Source organism: Populus trichocarpa, chromosome 19 (assembly GCF_000002775.5).
Source record: "Populus trichocarpa isolate Nisqually-1 chromosome 19, P.trichocarpa_v4.1, whole genome shotgun sequence".
In the NCBI taxonomy this organism is placed as follows: Eukaryota; Viridiplantae; Streptophyta; class Magnoliopsida; order Malpighiales; family Salicaceae; genus Populus; species Populus trichocarpa.
Window position 1 is genome coordinate 13,720,206 of NC_037303.2, and position 24,376 is coordinate 13,744,581.

The window sequence follows — 24,376 nt, forward strand, 5'->3', positions numbered from 1 at the left end:
AAATATTGTCATCCAATATTTAATTTATTAGAAATTAATTTTTGTGTTTTTTTTTAATTTTTTTTTTTACCTTACAACTTTGAATTATGTAATAATAAAGCTCTAGTTTGTATTTTATGAGATTATTCTAATATTATGATATTAACTCGAATAAAATTGGGTTGTAAATTCGGTGAACTTGCCTACACATGCTGTACATTTATAGGATTAGTCCAAATGCATCTTGATCCCAGCAGAACTTTGGATGTGATATAAAATCTTTAGCAAACATATGTTCATCGATTTTTTGGCTGGATCAGTCAATTCGGTTTAGTTTAAGAACACTACTATCCTGACTCTTGTACCTCCGAGGACGTGGGATCAGCAATATATGGTTATAGTCCTTTTAATAACCAAAAGCTTATATCTCTGCTTGACAACAAATTTAAATGCATATATAGATTGCAACCATGAGAGATGGACAAAAGCTTCTAGTGCAATACCATAACAACTTCATAAATTTCTATCAAGAAATTATTACAATACAAGAAAATTTATTACCACAAGTCCGTGATATATATTACAAGTGCTCATGTCCATTACACTTGTGCACTCTTTGAGCAAACATATGCATAGAGGATATAAACTTAAATGGAAAATGCTGAAAGATAACCATATGCATCGGCAACGCCACTCCTTCCATGAATATTAAGATAATTTTTGACTCCTTGAACAGATGAGGTTCTCATTTACCAATCTACAGAATGAGAAGACAGTGTTAGGAATCATTAATAATCTTAATTGGTTCGTTCAGGAGTAGGATTTGTATTGTAATTATGGAGCTTTACCTTGTGGCCTAACCGAAACAATTTCATGCTGCCCACGCATCATGCTTCGAGAAAGAGAGTCCCTAATCTGCTTCAACTCAGACACAACATTGCTCATATCCATCCTCTCTGGTGGCAACTCGGCAGAACAAGAAATTCCCATCTTCAGAATTGAAACCAGACATTCCAGGATTTTACTACTCTCAATATGGTTCATCCTATTTCTATGAGAGGAGGATTGAGCACTACTTTCCTCGTATTCTCTGAAAAGCATTGGATCCACAACTTCTGTAACACGTCCAGGCAGTGCTTTTTCAACGTAATTGTGAAGGTTCAGTCCGTCTTGAAACATGTCGTCTGTAGGTCTTTTGCCTGTAAACATCTCCAACAACAAGATGCCAAAGCTGTACACATCCCCATAAGTAGACACATCGCTTCCAATACCATACTCTGCAATTCAAGAAATTCACTTTATAAAAATTTAATAGCTTCATTTCTTAATGTATGATATGTAAGGAAATAAAATGCGCAAATACTTTCAAAAGGGTTGATGTTTCCTTTGAAAACAAAGAAAATAAAGTTAAATTGTGATCATGTTGATGTTTGACCATATGGAAACTTAGCGTTGTTTGTTTGAAAGCTTTCAGAGAATTTAACTGGCTTAGAACCGGATGACAAACTAAAAAATTGAAACAGTCAAAAGCAATGAAACTCTTGTCATCTTACCTGGTGCTGCGTAGCCAATGGTGCCTTTTAAACCAATAGAGCTGGTCTGATAAGAAGATAATTGACTGGAAACTTCTGGTTGAAGCCTTGCTAATCCGAAGTCTCCAACACTAGCAGTCATGTCACCATCTAACAGAACATTGCTCGGCTTCAAATCACAATGAACGATAGGCGTGTGGCAGTGATGGTGCAAATAGTCGAGCGCATTAGCCACATCAATTGAAATGTCTAACCTCTGAGTGAGATTCAAACTTCTTGGCTCATGTGCGTTGTTTGGCTGATGATGAGTCGAATGCAACCATTCTTCTAGACTTGCATTGGGCATGAGCTCGTAAACTACAGCCTTAAAATCATTACCCTGAAAGTCAATGCTAGAGCATGCAGTTATTACTCTAACAAGATTTCGATGCCTAATGTTGATCAAGGCTGTGCATTCTGCCAAAAAACTCTTGGAAGCTCCTCTTCGTAGAAGGTTAAGTACCTTCACAGCAACAGCCATTCCATCCGGAGGAAGGATTCCTTTATAGACAGAGCCAAAACTACCAACTCCAATTAAATTGACCGAAAAGAATTCATTCGTTGCTCGGAGAAGATCCTGGTACGTCACTCTCCTAAATGATATCCCCCAAGAAGATGTAGAAGCAGGATTACCTTTTGTTTTTCTCAAGCAATAGCAAAACACGGATGAAGTCAACAAGATTGCTCCGAGAAATCCACCAGACATTGCAATGATCAGTATCTTCTTGGTTGAAGATTTCATCTTTCCAGACTCATTGGTTGTGCATCTAGGCAGATTCAACAGAGGTATACCTCCACAAAGCTTCTTGTTTCCTGTAATGGAAACCACATAGCATTGCCAAAGGCACCTTGCATGGGCACCTCACCTTCAAAGTCATTAAATGACAGGTTCAGACTCTTTAACAACTTAAAGTTTCCCAGGAACTTTGGAATTTGGCCACTTAAGTTGTTATGAGAGAGATCTAGAGCGTCAAGTGCTCTCAAAGAACTCAAAGACTTGGGAATGAACCCTTCGAAAACATTCTCCCCCAAATCCAAAAACTCCAAACTTGTGCAGCTGCCAAGACCAAGGGGAATCTCTCCTGATAACCTGTTTTTAGAAACATCTAGCTTACCAAGATTCTCTAGCTTACCTATTTCAAAGGGAAGAGTATCAGCTGATTTGCTGACAGATTTAAATACAATGACAAGGATGTAATACTTGTGATTTCTTTGGGTATAGGACCGCTCAAATTATTGTGAGAGAGAGTCAGAGCCAACAAGTTCTGGCAATTTCCAAAACTCGATGGGATGCTTCCTTGTAAATTGTTGAGTGATAAATCAACATCAACGCAAGCAGTCATATTTCCCATTGACGATGGGATACTTCCTGAGATTTTATTTGTATTAAGATACAAAATACCGACATTTTGTAGCTTACCGATAGAACTTGGTATAATGCCTGTCAATTGATTTGCTTCGAAGCTCAACGCAACCAGGCTTCTAAGATTTCCAATCCCATTTGGAATGGTTCCACGTATTTGATTTCCTCCGAATATCATGGATTTCAGCTTTGTGGAGAAGTTGCCAAGTATTTAAGGCAGCGCCCCTCCAAAATTGTTATTATGTATAAGCAAAATTTCCAAAATGGTGTTGTTTGCAAGGGCAAGGGCGGAGCCTTTCACAAGGCTCCGGTGGGCTGTAGCCCAGGTAGGATAATAATAAAAATTAAAAAAAGGAAGCAAGTTTCAAATGGGGTTTTTCTTCTTTGTTAAAGTTTCTGTTTCCAAGGGTTTATCATCATCATTAGCCAAGTAAGAAAAGGGACGCAGAGGAAGCACAAGGAGAAGACAAAACTCTATTATAATCCCTTTTAAAAGGTTTACGGTACTATCGTAGGAAAGTTCAGGATTTTCTTTAAATTTTAAAATTAATTTTTTAAATATTTTTATATTATTTTTATGTAATTTATAAAAAAAATTTAAAAAACAAAAAAAATTATTTTAATATATTAAAAAAAACTTTAAAAAACATCTATTATACTCCTAAACAAACCTACATCTCGCAAAATAAGTCGAGAAACCAACTATATTAGTTACTTTTTGGATAAATTATAAAATTAGCATAGTTATTTTTAAATTTAGGTAGAATAATATATTTCAAAAAAATTATGGCGATATAACACACTTCTTCTGCATATCACTATTGAGAATCAAGATATTTAAATGATGTCATATATTATAATCGTGACATTTAAATCGATGTTATAGTTGGGGATCATAATAAAATTTTAATTGATATCGTAATTGATTTTTCTATTTAGTTAGTTGCAGCAACTAGAAATGAGATTTTTATTTGGTTATTTTTCTCAAAATTTACAACCATTATCAATCTTATTAGTGCTTCTCCCACACGTCATACCCAGTTACATGATGCTCAGGCTATAGAAATTGTGCATGTGGTAGCTACTGAAGAACGTGAGACTGGTAGAGGGGCTAATCAAATCGGTAATTTAGATCGAAATGGAACTACTCGCTCGAGCTCTCATTTTGATTCTATTTGCAGTTTAATAGATATGTATGGTGCAACTATTATTGTGCTTGAAAGTATGGTTTAAGAAGGATATTCTAACTCTATACGTGGAGAAGCTGGTGGTTGTTTGATTGTGATGAAATCTTTTGAATTTATATTCATCTCATATTTGATGCATAAAATAATGAGGATTATTTATTTACTTTGTCGAGCTTTGTAGAAAAAATCTCTTGACATCTTAAATGCAATGGATCTTGTATCAATTACTAAAGCATTGCTTTGAACTTTGAGAGATGCCGAATTTGATCTTCTCCTTGCAAACGTGCAATCTGTTTGTACAAAATATGAGATTGACATACCACATATGAATGCTTCATATAAAAAGACTACAAGTCATTCATGTCAACAACAAGGTTCAATGACAGTTTACCAGCATTATCATTATGATATATTTAACTCAACAATAGATTTTCAGTTGGAAGAATTAAATTCTAGATTCAGTGATGGGACAGTGGAACTCCTCGTACTTAACTCTACTTTAGAACCTAAGAACAACTTTAAATCATTTAAAATTGATGCTATTTACAAGCTTGCCGAGAAATTTTATCCTGAAGATTTCAATGAACAAGAGATGTATTATTTGGGATCTCAGCTAGAGCATTATCAGATTGATGTAATTCATCATGAGAGCTTTCAGAATATGTCTACCATTTCTGAATTATGTCGAGGATTAGCTGAAACAAATAAGTCGCAGCACTATCATTTGATTGACAAGTTGATTCGTCTTGTTTTGACTTTGCCTGTTTCCACTGCCACTATAGAGCATGCATTTTCGGCTATGAAACATGTTAAAACTGTGCTTTGCAATAAAATGAAAAAGGAGTTCTTAGCAGATTCTATGATGATTTACATTGAACGAGAGCTTGTTGAAGATATTGATTCGGATTCGATCATAGATGAATTCTATTCTTCAAAACATCAAAGGGTGCAACTTTGTTAGTGTAATTTATTTTTATTTTTATTTTGAATTTTATGTACTTTAAATTTTATTTTTTTATATATTTTGTGTTATGTATTTGAATTGAAACTTTATTATTAACTTGAAAAATTTATATATCCGAATTAATAATTGATCTTAAAAAATAATTTACGTGCATTTATATCATAGCCCAGGACATGAAAAATTCCTGGCTCCGCCCCTGTGCAAGGGGGTAGAGAAAATTTAGGTTATCGTCCTCACCATTTCCAAGAACATTGTAGTAAATTGACAGGAACCTCAAATTAGGCAAGCTTCCTACTAAGGTAGGAACTAACCCAGTGAAGAAGTTGGATGAAATTTGAATATTAGAGAGACTTGAGGCATTAGAGAGTGTCACTGGGATTACACCTCTGAAAAGGTTGGTGTGAAGTAGAAGGACTTCAAGATTTGGAAGAGTTATGCCCAAATCAGGGGGCAGACTCCCATGAAGTTGATTGACTGGCACACCGAAATTAATAAGAGAAGAGAGATTGAATATGGAAGGAGGAATTGTACCACTCAAATTATTTCCATCTAAAAATGAGTACTTGCAATTTTGATAATGATCCAAGTAGTGCAGGAAGCTTACCAGTAAGATTGTTACGCTCCAAATCAAGATTCAGGAGATTCGAGCAACGTGAGATGTTGACTGGGATTTCACCACTAAAAGAGTTGATCCCTAGTCTCAACATCTGTAGCCGAAACAATTGACCCAGTTCTTGAGGGATATTGTGGCCGAAGCTGTTGTTTTCCAGGTTTAGCACCCTAAGAAAACTCAAGTTGCCAATGGAGGGAGATAGGCTGCCCACCAGTCGATAAGAATGAAGGTCAAGCTCTACAACTCTCTGATGCCGACGTCCACATGTAACACCTGACCACTCGCAGAAGTGTACTGATTCATTCCACGAGTTCATTGCTCCAAAGGGATCTCCTATAATTTGAGCCCTGAAAGCTATCAAAGAGAGTTTGTCTGTCTCATTTCCTCCATGTAACGTGATGGAAAAACAGAAAACAGTCACTTGCAAGAAAAGTAACAACAAACTCATGCTTGTTTGCTTTATTTTTATGTGATGGATCTGAGAGCTCAAGTATTAAAAATATGCTTAAAGTGCTCTTTTATATATATATATATATATATATGGAAAGTGCTAGTGTAAATTCAACAACATTAATCGAAAGTGCGAGCCACAACTTTCCACAAGTGGGGAGTTAAATTTTCCACAATGCTGTAATTGTTATCAGGAAATGAAGGCGAGCTCCCATGAACACGTTTTCTACCGTGCAAAAACTGCAAGAAATCTCCCCACTAATGTGGGCCAGGAATCATACAAACAAAACAAATGATTTCCAAATTTCACTCTCTTAATTTTCAAACAGTTGGAACAAAATTCAAGACGGTAAGAATTCAAGGTGATAAGACATGAATTGATATAAGAAAAGATACTGGAACTCAATTTAAGAGGGTAAGGATTAATTTTACAGAGTAGGAATCGATTTTAGAAAATTTAGAATAAAATTTCAGAAAAAAATCATTTTTAGAGGTAAGGAATGAATTTCAAATATATGATAATTGATTCCAAAACTAAATTAAACAATATATACACAATGATTAATTGTTATTTTATATATACACACACACACACACAAACAAAATTGAGTGAAAGTCAGTTGGTTCAACTCTAATTCATTTAATTATTTTTTTAAAATAATTATATTCAAAACAATGAAGTTTGAGTTATTTTAAAAAATTAAAAAATATATTATCTTAAGATAAAATCGAATTAACACTGATATACTCTTGACCCGGTCCGTAGTCCAAATAAGACACAGGATCATGTACAATAACTATAGATTCAACCAAGGCCAGCAAAGCTTTTATTTTACTTTTTTGAAAGCAAAAACCATGAAAACACATACTCTATAGGTCACAATATATTTTTTAAATGTTTATATATTGTTTTAATTTATTAATATTAAAAGTTAAAAAATATTATATTAATATAATTTTAATTAAAAAATATTTTTATAAAATCAGACAGATAGTATCACATTAGCAAACAAACACTTCCTGTACACACATGGGATAACTGCTTTGTCATTTCAGTCATTGTACAGTTAGATCAGCCGTCAATCACTGTATGATTTGATGTGCCGATAAAGTTGAAGTGGGCATGATATTGAGGATGATCGGCAAATTGGCCGGAAGCTATGGTATCCTCTCATTTTCTATCTATCGCCATAACCTCTTTCCTCTTCTCAATCATGCATTATGATATTTAACACAACAATGGGATATAAAGGCTCCACTTGCCTACCGAAGATATTTTACTCAAAAAGTGGATCGATCACTTGTAAATTAGAGCTCAGTGTTACGTAACACTCTGTATTTTGCACAGTAAAACTATATATTTATCCTTTAAAGTTCAAACATAATTACATTAAGCTTGGACGGTCCTATAGATAGAAAATTTTTTTTTCACTAGATACATTATACATTGGACATTGCAAGAAAGGACGGGTTATATAGTATTTTTATATTTTCATGGTATAGTATGATTACATTTAACGTCTTGAATTTTAATTTTTTTACATCCTTTAAGTGTATAAAAGTCCTTCAAGTACTCACTATATTCCTATCAAATATTAATATAAATGTAAGATATATTTATCCTTTTTAAATGCTATCAGGGTAAGATTATATCTTTTAGGTATATAAAAATTCTTCAAGAACCTATTATATTTCCATCAAACATTAATATAGATATAAGAGATATTTATCTCTTATTAAATGCTATTAGGGTAAAATTACACTCTAGCTCTCCTCTTCACAAAAAAAAAACAAGACTCATGGGCTATAAAAACATTTTTATTTGAAAAAAAAAGAATACTTTTTTTTTATTTTAGTATGATCACCTCCATTTTTTTCTTATTAGATTTTATTATCATTCTTTTGATTTTTTTTTCTTTGCAAACCTTTTAGATTGAAATTCATTTTTTACTCGATTTCATCTTTCTATAATTAATTGCTTTGGATTTGGGCTTCTCAGGTAAGCCTGTGTCTAGGATTTTATGAGTTGCAAGTTTTGGAAATTAACCAAGTTTTTAGAGGTTCGCTCAAGGTTGCTTTGGTTTTTTTAATCATTTTTTAAGTTAATATTTTTTTTAATTTCATCTTTTAATATTTAATTAATTTGATATTAGGCTTTTTTTTCGGCTTTCTATATCCTTTGTTTTTTTTATTAGGTTATCTTTGGGTTTTTTGTTAAATTTATTTTTTAAAATAAATTTTATTCTTGAATTATATAGAATTGATTAAATGAATATAGATAGATGCTCACTTTTATTTTGTTTGGTTTTCTTTTCTAGGATGTTGCTCTAGCAACCCATTCAACTTTTTTAGATGTTATTGTGCAACCTTTTGTATTGAAGTTTGAACCATCCTAGCAAATTCTTTTGGTTTTGAGTGATGTTCATAATAGAGTAATAGTGAGTCTCCAACGATCTTTTCTTTCTTCTCTTTACAAGTATGATATTGGTAACTCATTTGTTTTAGTTAATTGTCGCCAAATGTTTTTTTAACTATTCATCCGCTATTGTTGCCTACAATTTAAATCAAATTATTAAATTATCTTATTTTATTGAATTCAGTAAAGTTAATGATCCGATTATCGAGTTTTTCTTGCTTTTTTAAAACACTACTATAACTTTAGCATCCTTTTTGTACGTTAAAAAAAATTAAACCAGCATGCGGCATAGTCCGGGTCACCAATATATATATATATATATATAAGTAAAATTTAAGAGACATGGAACAACCTTGATCTATACTGTCACACAACTCATCCCACCTAAAACCTATGGTGCTTTTTTGTCACTCTAACCAAGTAGGACAAAGATTGTCTATTTGAGCTCAAAATGTATCGGTTTGTAAAGGATCTACTTGACATTTTCTCTAGCTTCTATGAAGAAGAACATTACTGCAGTTGTTGCATTGGGGTATCATAGCAGCCAGCGTGGATAGTTTAAGAAATCGGTAGCGCAAAGCAGAAGCAGTATGAGAAACAAAAAAATAACGAACCTGTATTTTATCAGCTTAATTCATGTATAATTTGTTTGCATACATCCACTATGAAAGTAGATACGTAGAGAAATGAATAATCAAAGACGGTATAAACTAGAAAACAAAGAACATAACCTGTCTTAGTTCATAACTACCAAGTGTAACTTAACCTCTCTTAGAATAAATCCTATTTATCATGCATAAGAATCAGCAGAGACTTTAGCAAATGCCATCGTCGAACGTCTAAAACTGAATCAGTTGATGCCAGGCCTAGGTCCAGAAGGTGGCAGGGGTGCACCTTTTGGTAACATAGCCGAAAGGGTCCTAAGAGCTGCCTCGAGTGATGAATTCCGAGCTTGGAATCCTGAAACATTCATGTGCGGGAGCGGCCTAGCCTGAGAACTTCCAGCAAGTGTTAAAACCAGCGCAAGAACAACTAGAAAGCATATGAGATTCTTGCACCTCTTTGAGCACGCCATTTATTGTGTACCTAATGTTTGACAGACAAAGGTTATATATACAGGAAATCCATTATGCTGCAAAATGACCATGCAAGACGGGCCGGCTTGTCAACTGGGATTTGGTAAAGGTAAATTTCTCTGGAATAACCTTGCCTGCAAATGGTCCTGCTGTACAGTCTTTTCGGCCGAATGGTAATCTGAGAAGACTTTCTTTCTCTCAAATGTGAAGGATTTTTATGCGCCGGCTCGTTATTTCAGTGAAGAGACTAATTGTAATTGGATATGATTAAGTATTCTAAGCTCATAGATTAATATAAGTGATAAGATTTTACCTGTACAGGTAAACTGTCACATCTATATAAACGTAAAACCATTGACATTAAATTGTATATAGCGATAAAGTTAGTTCTGAGTAGGCCTGTTTACATCCTTCTAATTCATGAGCTTGGCACAAGTGCTACTTCAAGGTGCAACAAGTTCCAAGGTACCCGAGATTATTAACTATGAAATATGGTTTCTGAACCAGGTTTGACCTCTGCTGCACCCAATCCCTCCTAGCTTGTCCAGAATTGATCCAAGGTAACTAAACTTTTAAAAGGCTCTATAGGACAAGGAGCACGAGCTCTAGTTGCATGACATCAACACTCATTAGAGGTAGGGTGAGGTCATAGTTTCTTGAAGCACACGGTCGAAGACTTTCAATTTTTTATGGAATTGTCAAATAACTTGATAACAAAGTGACATCAGGTATAAAATTCCTGGTCCGGGATGGAGCTCCAGGTGACAAATGGCCTGGATAATTTGCATATCTCCCAACAAGTTTAAGGCAAATTAATATTGTTAATTCCTAGCCAGCAGGAACAAAATAATAAACTAATTATATACATCAATCCAAGAGTGATATGATTTCCAACAAAGATATGATTCAGCCTTGTCAAGAAGATCATAAAGAGACACCAAGCTTCAAAACTTCATGCAATGGCAAATAAACAGACATCTCGAGCCTCCGTACAAGAGCAAGTACGTGATAACAGGTAATGAAAGAACTGTCAGTTACTAGCCTCAAGCCAACCCAGACAAATGGAGGCTAATCCATCAAAATTCGAGATAGGATGATGATAATTCCTCATTCAAGAACAGACTGGTAAAAAAGTTGAAGAAGCAAAAATTTATATTAACAATACCAATTCATCACAATAAAAGTTGGAAACAGAGATCAGAATACCTGAACTGGCTCTCCAGATTCTGGAGGGAAGTGAAAACCTGTTGAGCACTTCTCCAAGATCTCAGGACTTTTCATCCATCCTTTATATCCATTACACACGTTCATCTGGAACTGGAACACCTGAAACAAGAAGATCATGATACAATGAACAAGATTCCTCTAAGAATCTCTCTGTTTTATTATTCCAAAGGATTTTCTGGTAAGGAGAACCGTTTTTATTGAAGGAAAACTAATCACAACCCCAAAGCTGAAAGCTAATTAGTCTTCCCTTAAAATTCGCTCCATAAAAACAACAAATATTTGACAATAGAAATTTATCATTTAACTGGAGAGAAAGTTCTGTAATTTGCTGACATCATTGGCAAAGTGCACAGAAAGAACATAAAAACATCACAATGGCATGAACGAGTGACAGAAACCATACCTCTGAATGAGAGGCAGGTGTCTTCTCAAGCTCATCTCCCTCAATGTTCACACCAGTACCTTGGCACTCTGGACAGAGCACAGATACAATTGGGTTTGAGAAAGTGTCCACTGTTCCATCCTTTTCCTGATGTATTAGATTTGTCTCCGTTCTTGTTCCTAGATCTTTTCCCCACTTTGGGACTGACTGACTGATTGCAAACAATCTCAAACTCAATGCTGAGCATCCAGAGTATAAGGCATGAAGTGTGGTATACATGAAATGCCTGCTTACACAAAAAATATTCTTTTAAAAATAAACTCAATAAATTTTAATGTCAAATCAAATCAACAGAAATAAATTTTGGAACTCATAAGGAGTGCATGTCACAACAAGTATGACAATGCATTTAAAAGCTACAAGAGATAACATAATCTTGAAGAAATCACAGGTAAGATAGAGAATGTTACCCCATACACATTTCTGCTACTGCAAGCAAGTTTTCCAGTCTTCCTGTTCCTCACAAGAAAGTTTTCCAGTACCGGAGAACTAGAAGAGAGCAATAGCTTCACATCATCGTATATTCCTCTCCTTCCCAAATCATAATCATAAGCAAAAGTAACACTGAAGTCATGATCCAAAACCTTGATCCTATCCTCATCATTAGAACTCTTCTTCCCCAGGCATTCACACCATATTCTACTAATCTCATTTGAACCATGATCCTTCTCATATATCCTTACAGCAATCCGTCAGAATCCATTAACCTCACTTTCAAATCAAAAACTTCTTCATAAAGACGCACATTCAGAATCACCAGATCAGAACCCTCTTCATTACCACTTAAATTAAATCCTCATTACATTCAACATCCACATGGCAACCAGGTTTCAGATTTTCACCATATTTAACAACAGCAAGATTATCACTGTTCTTATCCAACTTCAAGGAACTCCCCTTTTTACCATTCTTGATAGCCAACTGTTTCTCATTCCCACTCGAAGCATCAAAGAAATGAATCCCATCAATAAAGGTTGCTAAATTTATGTTTGATACCGTGGTGTATAAATTACACTTCAGAAATATTTTTTCTTGAAAATATATTTAAATATTTTTTTATATTAAAATCATTGAAAAGTATTGTTTTGTATTTAAAATTATGTCCAGATGCATTTTAAAAATTTGTTTGGCATTAAAAAGCATTAAGAAATGTTTTTTTTTTAGTTTTTTTTTTATAATTTTGATGTACTAATATTAAAAATAAAAAAATATTTTAATTATTTTCAATTAAAAAATATCTTACATTATAATACCAAATATATATTTAATATTTTTTTAAAATTAAAAACACTTTTAAAATTCATTTGAATACAAATTAAAACGGAATATCAAACAAGTTTGAAAATACAAAGAAACGAACAGACAGCCGTAGAAATTAATATACACACAAAGAAGACGAAGGAACCTGACGTTTTTCATTCCCAAGAGAGGGAGGGAGTTGGGTTTTGGATCGGATTTAAAATCTGATTTTATTTTTATTATCTTTGCCTGAATCCAATATAAAATATCTTATTTATTTGGGCTGTTTAAATTAATATTTAATGAATTCGAATAAAACTATTATCATTAAACCCATGTATATAGTGATTTCATCTCTTTACACTTTAAAGCAGTAGCAATAACAATGATCAATAAATCACAATTTTAAATTACATTTTTTATTTTATTTGTGGTTCATTTTATACATACATACATGTATGTATGTATATATATTTGAATTGGACCTTGAGACTTGAGTTGTCCAAGAGAATGATGGAGAGATTCTCTCCTTTCAAATCCTTTTTTCTACGAGCCAAGAAAAATCTGATGCCAATAGCAGGGTTCCATCTAAATTGTTTTCCACGATTAGCGGGCTTCAAAACAGGACTGTTCATCCTTTTTAATGTGAACCAACAAGTCTTAAATGCTTACGTTAAATTTAAATTATTTTAAGATTATTTAGATTTATATGATTATTAACTTTATGTAAACTGACTTGAATACTTAAGTTAAATTTAAAAAAATTGATTTGTGATAAAAAAAATATTACTTGAAATTTTTATTTTGAATTTTGAGATCAGTAAAAATCATTATCTTAAATGCTTAAGAACCCAATATGTAAAAGCAAACTACTTGAATACTTATCCCTTACCTTACCCTAAAAAAATATAAAAAAAACTTTAGATGATGAAAAAGAGTTTTTCTTTTCTTTTGGATAGTTCAGAGATTCTAAAATCCTCCCTTATTTTCCAGAGGTTATGCTGAAAAAAAATTCCGAGTGAAAACTTTTGATTGATTTATAAAATGACTACTGATTCATCGCGTCTATCCTTGATAGAAATGTTGGCATAAAATCAGGTAGAATTTATGGGATTATATATAGAAAAGTATATGTATAATAAAAGTCTGAATAAAATAAAATAAAAAAAATAGACAGAAAGGGTCGGTTTTTCCCTAGCCAAGTTGTGCCCAAGGGCATGCATTGGTCGTCGAGGCTGGCCCAAGCGGGCTGAATCAAGCCTTGCGGCTCTCTTTTTCTCTCTTTTTATTTTATTTTCTTGGATCATCATTTATGAAAAAAATTCAAATAAATCAATCAAGAATATTTAACCTAATAAGTAATAACCTCAGTAATTCAAATAAGTAATTCTCAAAAGCATGATTCGTCCACAAACGAAAAAGAAGAGCGCAAGCGTGAACCACATTGAACTACAGAGTGTTTTTTTTCCCTAGACTAGCACACGGGGCAAAAATATTTCCCATAGCACAATTCATAACAAATTTCACAAATTATCATAATTTAAATTAGGGGTGAAAAAAAAACTGAAAAATCGAATAAATTGAGAAAATCAGAAAAAAATAATAAAAAAAACTTAACCGTGAAAAAAACCGATTAGAATTTTATAATAACCGACCGGTTCGATTCAATTTAGATTTTATAAGCTTGAAACTGAAAAAATCAAACCGAACCAAACCCAAACAAAAAAACCCGGAAAAACATAGCCAAACCGAAACCAAACCGATTAGAAATTACAAAAATAACCCCAAAAAACAATATAATTTTTAGTTTTAATTGGTCCGTTTGAACCGGTTTTTGTTCTAAAATAACCGAACCAAACTAGAACCGGTCTGTTTGAACCGGTTTTTGTTCTAAAATAACCAAACCAAAATCGGTCGGTTTTAACTGATTTCAGTTTGGTTTTGATTTTTTTAAAATATACTAGTTTAATTATTATTTTTTATAAAAAACAAGCCAAAAAAAAAATTATCCTAATTTAAATAGTTATGCAAATCTTACATGCCCTTCTCACAACTCAATTTGTTATTTTGTTTGGCATGTATAACGCCAGCAATTCAAAAAAAATAATTATTCTAGCGTGTGTATCACAGATTCACATGTACTAAACATAAATAAATAAATAAATTGTTAGCTAATTACACGCGCTAGCAAGTGAGTACATCACCGCCTTCTTTTTTTCATGATATTGATAATGTTGTAATGAAAGATTCTTCGTATCTCCAGCATCTCATATTTTGTTTCTTTTCTATTTTTTCTCTCCTACTCTTATTATTGTGTGCTAGTTTAATACTTTGGTCCCTCAACTTTTATATAATCTTAACTTTAGTTCCATTATTTCTATCATTTCATTAATTAAAATAACAGACGAAACCATTATAATAAAGAAATTAAAGTTGACTAAATATAAAAATTGAGGCATGAAATAAAGAAATGGGCTAGAATTTATTTTTATATTTTGGGCATGTGAAAGTCGAAATCATGTCAGTTGTAAATTTTTTTCTCAAATGTGAAAAATATATTTTTTTCCATGTGTACAAGCCAATAGGATCCTAAGCATAAAATTGATAGGCTCACGAATGCTTAGTAGACAGGTGGGAGCTTGACTTTGAATATGAACCACCATTTCTACGCCGCAAATTAGTAAAATATCCCAATTCATATCTCTAAGAATTTCCTGCTCAAGACATTGAATCCTCAGCACCATTCACACAACTAAGAATCTAGGGTTTTCCAATCTCAAGATCCAGCATTGAACATGACATGAGCTACCCCTTCTGTCATCCTTTCACCTTATGTTATGCAAATCCTATTGGGCTGTTTTAAAATAAATTAATTAGCATAATTTGTTCTAAAATTATCTGATTGATGACATATGAACTACCATTATAATAACATACTTTGATGGCTCTATGAAGTGTGAACACTAGAATCTTGGTCAGCTAGCATCCAAGAGGACCAAGACAACACCACAAAAAGGATGAAGAGAGACAAAGCAGTAGAGTAAAGAAATTTACATCAATAAATCCAATAATAAATCATCAACATGGCAAGATCGCAACACAAACATGATTAGAACAACATTAAGGACCAACCCAAAAACAAAATTAATAAAGAAAAAGCAAGCCTATAATGTCTTAAACATTACAAGAACAAACAAAATAACACCCACATGAGATCCTTTTCCATTCATATATATAGAGAGTAACAAGATCAAACATGGGGTTTGTTGGTAATAGTATTCATAACAACATCAATCAACGTTTCTTCATGTTCTTGACCTTAATCCATCCTTTCTTGCATGATTCTCCCACGATCTTGACTCCTTTCTTGAACAAAACCGTGAGCTCCTTGGCTCTCACCTTCACCTTGTTCTCAAAATCACCCATGTCTAGAGATGGAGAAAGGGCGAGAAGGGGAGAGAAGATAATTAACACAAGAAAAGGAATAACCTTTTAGTAGAGAATCTAGAGGTATATATGGACGAAGAGGAAGTTAGGGCAAGCTAAGATTTGGGTGTCTCCTTTCTGTTAACGAGTAAAGATAGTTGCTTTGCAAGCCTAGCAGAGAGAGAGATTCTAAGGAAAGAAGTGATGGCTCTTCTTGGTTGGAGGCTACTTAATGTTAAGGTAATAACGTGGGATCCAACGCATTGAAGGACACGTGGCAAAGATCAAGTGGGTTACATGACTTTTTAGGCCCTGATTGTCTCATATTAGACGTTGCGTGTTATGGTCTTGGTCGAACTGGAGGGTTCGTTTTGTCAGGCAATAGGCTTTAGTTTTGTCCGAGCTTCGTGTTTAAGACAGGTAAATTTTAGTTACCATTTCTCTGAAGAATTGTGGTAAATTTAGATATTTTCTAAAAAAACAGAAGCCTCCAATAGATTCTATATATAAGAAATTCTTACTGTTTAGAAAAAAGACATATTAGAAATAAAAATGTATTTAATTAAAAAAAATCATAATCTTTAAATGAATTCTTGTAGTTTTTTTTTTTTTTAAAAAAACTACTCTTATCTTCTTAAACAATAACTAAGTATTTATAAATAAATATATATATCAATTTAATAATTCGGTCATTTCTATTTAATATTTATGTATGAATTTTGATTTTTCTTGAAATATTGCTAATGAAATTAACTTTCGTCTCTCATGAAGTATTCTTGGAAAATTTAAGAGATTTTAGTTTTCACTTTAAAATCCCATCTTAAATAATACTACTACTAATAATAATAATAAAAAAACATATTATGCAACGACTTGCTAGCATTGTTGACTTGCTAACCTAGATGAGAATCAAGATTCCAAAGCATTGCTATTGGGATTGATTAGATATCCAGATCAGAAGAATAATTAATGAAGAAAATAAAATTTAAATGTAATATTCTTATTCTTTTTCTGTGGGAATTTCTTCTTTCTCGTAAAATATGTGAACTTGTTTTTCCTTTACGAGGCCATTAATTTAGATTATTGCTCCAGCCTCCAACGGCAAAGCACTGACTTAATCTCTCTCTCTCTGCTTGGGAGATGGGACCATAAACGCCAAATGCTTTAAATCATAAATACTATTAAATGAAAAAAAATGGTTTGGGAACTTGGAACAGCTCATTGAGAGGTGTTAAAGTGTTCTAACAAAGTTTTTTCCCCAGCCTGGAACAAGCCGAAAGGAGTCAAACTTGACACAAACCTTTAATACCGTGCAGCCATTGTGTAAATACAATTTAGTAAAGCAACTAGAAAGAAGTGTGTGTGTGTGTATTGATAACTTATTATTATTTTTTATATTTGAAATAAAATACTTAAATCATTTATTTTTGTTAAAAAAAAATTTATTTGGTTGCTACAAGAACCCTTATATTAACCACTTTTCAACTAATATTTTCACCATCTTTATATTAAATTTAGTATCCGATATTGGACCGCCATGAATTTTCTTGTAGCACAAGAGAAAAGCTTGAAATCGGCTGTTTTCCTTTCTATCTGCAAAGATCTTCAGGTGAATGAAGCCACGATAATAGACAAAAAATCATGTGAGAAGTAATTGATGCACTTTTCAAGCACATGGCACAGCTTAGCTTCCATGCAACCAGAGTTTATCAGGCAAGGATGATGATGATAAAGGGTCCCTTGTCCACCTGCAATGTTGAGTTTTATGTTTTACTTTTCACAGCCTGAGAGTTGAGCTTTAACAGCATACTGGGAATATTACTATCTCTTTATCGGACAGTGAACACTTGGAGGATTGCAACGGCTATGGATAAAGCTGAAGTTGGCATCACTTCGAATTTAAAAATATAAGGAGGACATCAAGCTGCAGATAAGATCAAACGTCCTTGTGAATTCGACTTTCAAGTCTTTTTTTAAGATTTTGGGTCCACAGTGTGTTTAGATTCTTTAGAATATTCATGATGTGGGCCAATTGATCTTGCTGTTTATATCAAGCAGCATTATTGGACGTTCGATATGGGCAGAGAAAAAATGACTTTGATGGCTATATTCCAAGGAGGAGGGGGGCGAAAGACAGACGAAAATGTTTGAAGGAGAATGATTGGATCTTCACAGGAACCAAGACTTTTGGTCCGATCATAATTGTGTCTCCTTAAAATCAAATATGGGTTCAACGTGGAAGCTTCATGAGAGCATCACTCATTTCTAAACCTAAGGGAACGTGGATATTTTTGTCTGTTAAATTATATTTGGTTAGTGTTTTGAAATAATAATAAAAAAAGTATATTGGTGTTTGATTGGAAAAATAACTGTGTTGGGTTAATTTTCAAAATAAAAACGTGTTTGATTAAAAAAATAATAAAATAAATAAAAAATAAATTTACCATTAAAATAGTTTTAAAATGATATTTTATCATTTTAAAATGGGAACAATAAAAAAAACATGTTTTTTATTTTATTTTTCAATTATCTCCATCACTTTTGTTTCAAGACCATAACACAGACTATCTTAAAAAAAACACCCCTTTTAATATCTATTAATTCCATTGAGTTATTTATATTGAAATTCAATGCCAAACATAAATGACCCATGTTGGTTTAGTTGTAGAAGATCATGGTGTATAGTGTTTTTAAAAATAGTTTTTTACTTGAATGTATATTAAAATAAATTTTTTTAGATTTTTTTTATTTTTACATTAATATATCAAAATTATAAAAAAAAACTAAAAAAATATCAATTAAAATTTTTTTAAAATAAAAATACCTAAAAACAGAATCAGAAACACTCTCAAACTACCATCAAGATGGGTAATTCGATACCCCCTTACCACAACAAAACTTCAGGTGCAAGAACTGCAAAATGGCCAAAGAAATGGGGATGGCAATGCCAATAATGCAAGGCCAATTAATATAAATTTTGCTTTTAAAAGTAAAAGTGCGGTAAAAATTACTTATTAAAATACTTGAAAATATATTAAAATAATATTTTTTTTATTTTTTTTAAAATTAATTTTTAGTGTTAGCATATCAAAACAATCTAAAAATACTAAAAAAATTAAATTAAAGCAAAAATAACTCAAATTTTAATGAAAAACAGGTTGCACTACAACTCCAAATACCCTCTCTGAACTACGCATCAATAATCCAACGGTAACTTCTGAGTAAATTATAAGAAGATCAAAGATATTAAAATGGCTCAAAAATTTATATTTAACTAAAATATGTTATGATCAGTGTCAGGGCATTGTACAAGGAATGTGTTAGAATGGGAGAACATAAGTTCCCAGACCAAGAATAGGAGCATCCAAGGACACACCCAATTATAAACAACTGTATAAAATTCTCACCAGAGAAGTGAGCAGCACTAAAAACAGCTGAGCTTAGTAAAACTGCCTGCTGCCAGTTCATGGTAGAGGCAAGAGATTTCAATAGAAAGCCTCTGTAAACAATTTCTTCCAGCAGGGGGGTGACAAGGCAATAAACCAGGATGCAGGCAACTTTCGAGATGCTGCTGCTCAGAAGAATCTCCTTCACAATAGGGTTGTTCACAGCCTGAAAACATCATTTCAAGAATTTATCTCTGGAGGCCAAATTTGTTATCATCATTCAACCAAGAAAGAAATATCACAGCAAAAGGATAAGTCACAAAGAACTCAAATAAAAGAATTAGAAAGCATACACTGTCTACAGAATAAATTTACAGGATGGTGTTACGATGAGTTCATACATATTATTGAAGCAACAAATAATGGAAAACTTTGCATGCCCTATCATGTAAATTGGTCTAAATCCCAATTGAATCTATGGTAGGACCATAAATGCCAATGAAATCGATTTTGGATTTTTTCCAGAACAGATGATGCATTCTGGACTCCCCTGTCCATAAAACTATCTATTTTGCATAAAAAATTAGTCAGATGAACAAATCACAACATAAGGTCGAGCTACAGGCATTGTTATGATTATTTTCCAAATGAAACCACAGACTTGTAAAGCAACATTATAGAGGCTCTATGCGTTTAGAAATAGCAAACCTTATGAAGTTGTGACAAAGTTGTTTCAAATTATATGTACAACATGGGCAAACCATTTTGTTTCTGTTGCACATACCTATACCTAATGCAACTTAATGAATGCTCTAATAGCAGAAAATGAAACTCCTCCGGACCCCTTATTTCCCAACCTTTTTCTTTCATGATATATCAGTCTTCCTTTCACGTGAATGGCAAATCATCGTTCCAAAAGTATCAGTAGTCTTAGGGGGAATGGAAAAAATATAGCAGTTCCGGTCAACTCAATGAGTCTGAAATATAACCCGTACACCCACAATATTGTTGACCACTTTGGTTTAAAATGGTCAAAACAGAGTTACAGTAGACTATTCATCACTTAGAAATTCAGAGGATCTATCAACAACAATTAAAATCCATAAAACCATCCTGCATCAAATAAAAAGATACCAAGAAAGTCAAGGTAGGGGGGAACTCATATTTGTTCCATCTATTGAAAGAAAAAGTAAGCTACTTAAGATAACAACTCAAGCCTACAGGATGGCGAATAAAACTCTCTACTCTTACTTGAATTATTTTAATTTTTTTTATAATATAACCATGACTTGTATGGTTTCATTTCATTGTATATTGTTATGAAATCTCATCTAAAAAAATTTCAAACACATTATAACTTAGTTAATCTTAATAATAGGTATTAGAATTGTACCAGTGAGCTTAAGTCATTGATCCCAAAAAGGAATCATCAAGATTGAGGCGAATCAAAATTAAACTAAGCCAGAAAGATCTGTGCATATTTTATAAAAGCAAAGAAAATCAGAAGCGCCAAAAACAAATAGACAGTCAATTAATTGATAATACATTATGCCCTGGCTTCGTATACAAAATTTGAATAAAGCCTCATCCGGAAATTGTCAATGCACACCATCAATGATATAAAGAAGGCTTGAAAGCATTTAAGAAAAGAAATAGATAAATCCAAAAACCAACCTTAGGTCCAATTAGTCTGTCAGCAACAAGTGATGTAAGGAACACCAACAGAACAAGAAAGCCGAAACCTAGTGATGAAGCCTGCAGCCAGTTCCTCTTCTTTGACAATTCATCAGTTTTAAAGAAGCTCACTACCTCATATTCTGGCTTAGCAGTGCTCTTAAGTAGAAGCAGAGAAGCAGCGAGTTCTAAAATTTGGATTGCAAGCAGTGATAACACCTGCAGTATAGAAAACAAAAATCATTATGCAACTGCTTGGATACAGAGATGAACACCTGCACTGCTTCTAATACAAAATATATCGAGTTACCCTCTGCTGAATGAAGTTCTTGTCATGAATGTTTGATGATGGCATATCAGAAGATGACCATACCACTGGTGTAGCTAAACATGCAATTGATGAAGTCCTTGCCAGGAAAATCCTAGCAAATCAATTTGTATAATAATGAAAGCCAACTGACATTCGAATTATTTAGAAAGAGTTCGTTTTGACACTAAAAGGAAAAGGAAAAGGAAAAGGAAAAGGAAAAATGTGAATCTTATGGGTTTCTATGATTTACTGCATAACGAAGAATTATTAATACTGTCCATGGATCCATTGTAATTGATACCCCCATGGCAGATTCCATTCTATGAAAAGAACACCTAGTTGTATTGCGTAAAGTTCTGTACTAGCAGCTGCATTTGGTTTTTGCATTTGTCTAAGTTGTGGATTATTAGTCTCTGTTCGATGATGGTTCCCCCTAAAACGAAAATCATAAATCTGGTCCTAATCAAGAAAGGTACAGGTATCAATGCATCTGGTTACCAAATTGGCCACACCCTGCCTCAACAAGCTATGGGTTTAGACTCATGGTGCTTAGACTCATGGTGCTTAGACTCATGGTGCTTAGACCAATATGGAAAACATTATTCTACCATGCAAAATGAAGGTAAGAGAAACTCACTCACTTCCGTCTGAGGATCAAGAACAGGTTGATGCAATACATTGGCAACTATAGACAAGCCTCCAATACCCAAAGGGATATGAAAATTGAACATGTACAAAGCCATAGTGCTCCATATACTCCCTCTCTCCCATGGAATATCCAACGAAAGCACTGAAAATTCCTGTCAGCATTCACCCCACAAATTAAAAGAAAAAGAAAAAGAAAAAGGAAACCATGCTTACATATCACAACAAACCCCATTACACGATAATTTAGCTAGAAATTAACTAAAACTGAAAGAAAAAGCAAACCCATTAAGAAATTTGCTTCTGTAAAACTCAACAAATCCAAACATGGGTCATCCTTACTATACAAGAACAAACCCTATTCCGTAATTCTCTTTCAAGTCCTGTTAGCATTCACCCCAATGATTAAAAAAAAAAAACAAGAAAAAGATAAACCCACGTTTACTTATCACAACAAAACCCCATTTCAACAATATAACTTGACAACGACTAAAAATGAAGAAACAAACCAAACCCATCAAGCAATTTACTGAGAACTACCAATTTACATACTCTGCAACTCAAAAACTAAACAAATCCAAACATAGGTCATTTTCATTATACAAGAACCAACCCTACCAATTGCTCTCTTGTCTAAGCGTGACAAGTTACGCAAGCTTATATTACAATTTAATGCAAGAAAATATCATGATATACGGGTTTTGAATAAATTATACATACCTCAGTGGGTTTATCAGTGATTTCTTTCTTGATGCAGCGGCATTTGAGAGAAGATTTGAAGCCGAGATTGGATTTGAATTTGAGTTTGGAGGTGTGATAGAGAGGGTTTGGATTTTGAATCAACGATTTGTTAAAACTGAACCCAAACTTGGCGGGTAGTATACCAACGGTTAGATAAGGCGCCATAGTACGCCTTTGCTTCGCTCCCTCTGTCACTCACTTTCTCTTGTACTTATTATATGTGAGAGAAAATGAAATAAAACTATAGAAATTAAGGTAGTATTTATTACGACGGATAATGATAAACTGAACATAATAAAAAAAAAATTTGAAATTGTTTGGTGTATTTTTAAATAATATAAAAAATAAATTTTATCATGTTCAGGTTATTCTAATTAAAAAAATTTTGTCTCGTTAAAAAAATATAACAAGTTTGTTTAATTCTCTGTACAAGGGATAATCTGAGTTAATCTGGATCAATGTAAAATTTTTTTAAAAAATTGTTTTTATAGTTTTAGAATTGACTAGAGGGTTAACCTAAGACTGGGCTAGGTCAAGTTGATCATTGATTTAGGTCAATTTAAAAATAAAATTAGTTATCATTATAGTTTTAAAACTCGACTCGATGGTCATTACAGGGTAAGGCTCAGGTTGTGAGTCAGATTAATTATTGATCTAGGTCGTAAGGAAAAAAATAATTATTATCATAGTTTTAAAACCTACTTAGGGGTTGACCTGGGGCCAGGCATTGATGCAGGTCAATGTGAGAATAAAAATGGTTATTATCATAATTATAAAACCCGACTCGGCGATCAACCCGAGAGAAGACCTAGGTCATGGGTTGGGTTGACCATTGACTGGGTCAATATAAGAATAAAAATAATTATTATCATAGTTTTAAACTCATTTGGGGTCGATCTAGAGTCAATCCCTAGTCGGGTTGACCATTGACCCAGTTCAACTTAAGAATAAAAATTGTTATTATTATAGTTTTAAAAACTGACTCATGGGTCAACTCGAGACAAGGCTCGGATCACATATTGGGTTGACTATTGATCGAGTCAATGTAAAGATAAAAATAATTATTATTATAGTTTAAAAACTCGACTTAAAGGTTAACTTGGGGTCAAGTTTTGGTTAGGTTGATTATGACCAAGGTCAATTTAAAAATAAAAATAATTATTATTATAATTTTAAAATTAAATTGGGGAATAAGATGATACCTAAAAACAAGTGTAACTAAATAGAAGTGTCACATCAATTTTACCGTTTTTTCTTCGTGTTAAGTCCCTTTTTTCCAAACGTTATGCAGACATTTTATATAAAAACATTGTTGTTTTCTCAGATACTTCTCAATTGTTAGGAAAAAAATAAACACTGATGGTCCAATTTAGCAAATTTATTTAATAATGGTTTAATCATGTTAAGAAAAATTACACTAGATATTATAATAATTAAATAACAAGAAAAAGGATAATTTTTTTTATTTTCATAATTATCATTAAATAACGAAGTTATTTACAAGAGATGCACAATTCCATATCGCTCTTTTTTTTTTCTTTTTAAGTAAATAAATAGTTAGATTTCAGGCATGAACGACAATATAAGTTAAGGAATGAATTGCTTTTAATAAACAAAAATAATGGATAGGTTACGCATCATATTTTGTCATGATCGAACACAGATTT

The 24,376-nt window shown here is 32.9% G+C and overlaps 2 protein-coding genes and 1 pseudogene across 3 annotated transcripts; all 3 read right to left on the bottom strand.

The window, feature by feature from the left end:
* Nucleotides 1–468: 468 nt before the first annotated feature.
* Nucleotides 469–6,184, bottom strand: LOC18108563 (probable LRR receptor-like serine/threonine-protein kinase At3g47570; annotated as a pseudogene).
* A 2,952-nt stretch (nt 6,185–9,136) lies between these two features.
* Nucleotides 9,137–12,223, bottom strand: LOC18108565 (uncharacterized). The gene is made up of 4 exons (XM_052449642.1): nt 11,699–12,223; nt 11,250–11,514; nt 10,826–10,945; nt 9,137–10,741 (listed from the first exon to the last, which is right to left on the bottom strand). Exons 1-4 carry the CDS (start codon nt 11,707–11,709, stop codon nt 10,727–10,729), a joined length of 411 nt encoding a protein of 136 aa, XP_052305602.1. The 5' UTR covers nt 11,710–12,223; the 3' UTR covers nt 9,137–10,726.
* A 6,974-nt stretch (nt 12,224–19,197) lies between these two features.
* Nucleotides 19,198–22,934, bottom strand: LOC18108566 (uncharacterized). Of its 2 annotated transcripts, XM_006371508.3 has the most exons (4): nt 22,689–22,934; nt 21,965–22,123; nt 21,014–21,232; nt 19,198–19,565 (listed from the first exon to the last, which is right to left on the bottom strand). In XM_006371508.3, the coding sequence occupies exons 1-4, from the start codon at nt 22,872–22,874 to the stop codon at nt 19,224–19,226; spliced, it is 906 nt and encodes a 301-aa protein (XP_006371570.2). In that variant the 5' UTR covers nt 22,875–22,934; the 3' UTR covers nt 19,198–19,223. The 2 variants fall into 2 exon arrangements, with proteins under 2 accessions (XP_006371570.2, XP_052305603.1); XM_052449643.1 differs by lacking the exon at nt 21,965–22,123.
* Between the last annotated feature and the right edge of the window lie 1,442 nt (nt 22,935–24,376).

Bases quoted from the DNA above. Each gene is read 5' to 3' on its own strand.
- LOC18108565 (XM_052449642.1), bottom strand. The intron at 10,946-11,249 runs GTATGGTTTCTG...TTCTTGTTTCAG, and splicing joins CACCTGCCTCTCATTCAGAG to GTGTTCCAGTTCCAGATGAA.
- LOC18108566 (XM_006371508.3), bottom strand. From the start codon at position 22,874: ATGGCGCCTTATCTAACCGTTGGTATACTACCCGCCAAGTTTGGGTTC. The intron at 22,124-22,688 runs GTATGTATAATT...GAATGCTGACAG, and splicing joins TCACTGATAAACCCACTGAG to GAATTTTCAGTGCTTTCGTT. The intron at 19,566-21,013 runs GTTGGTTTTTGG...TGATGTTTTCAG, and splicing joins ACAGACTAATTGGACCTAAG to GCTGTGAACAACCCTATTGT.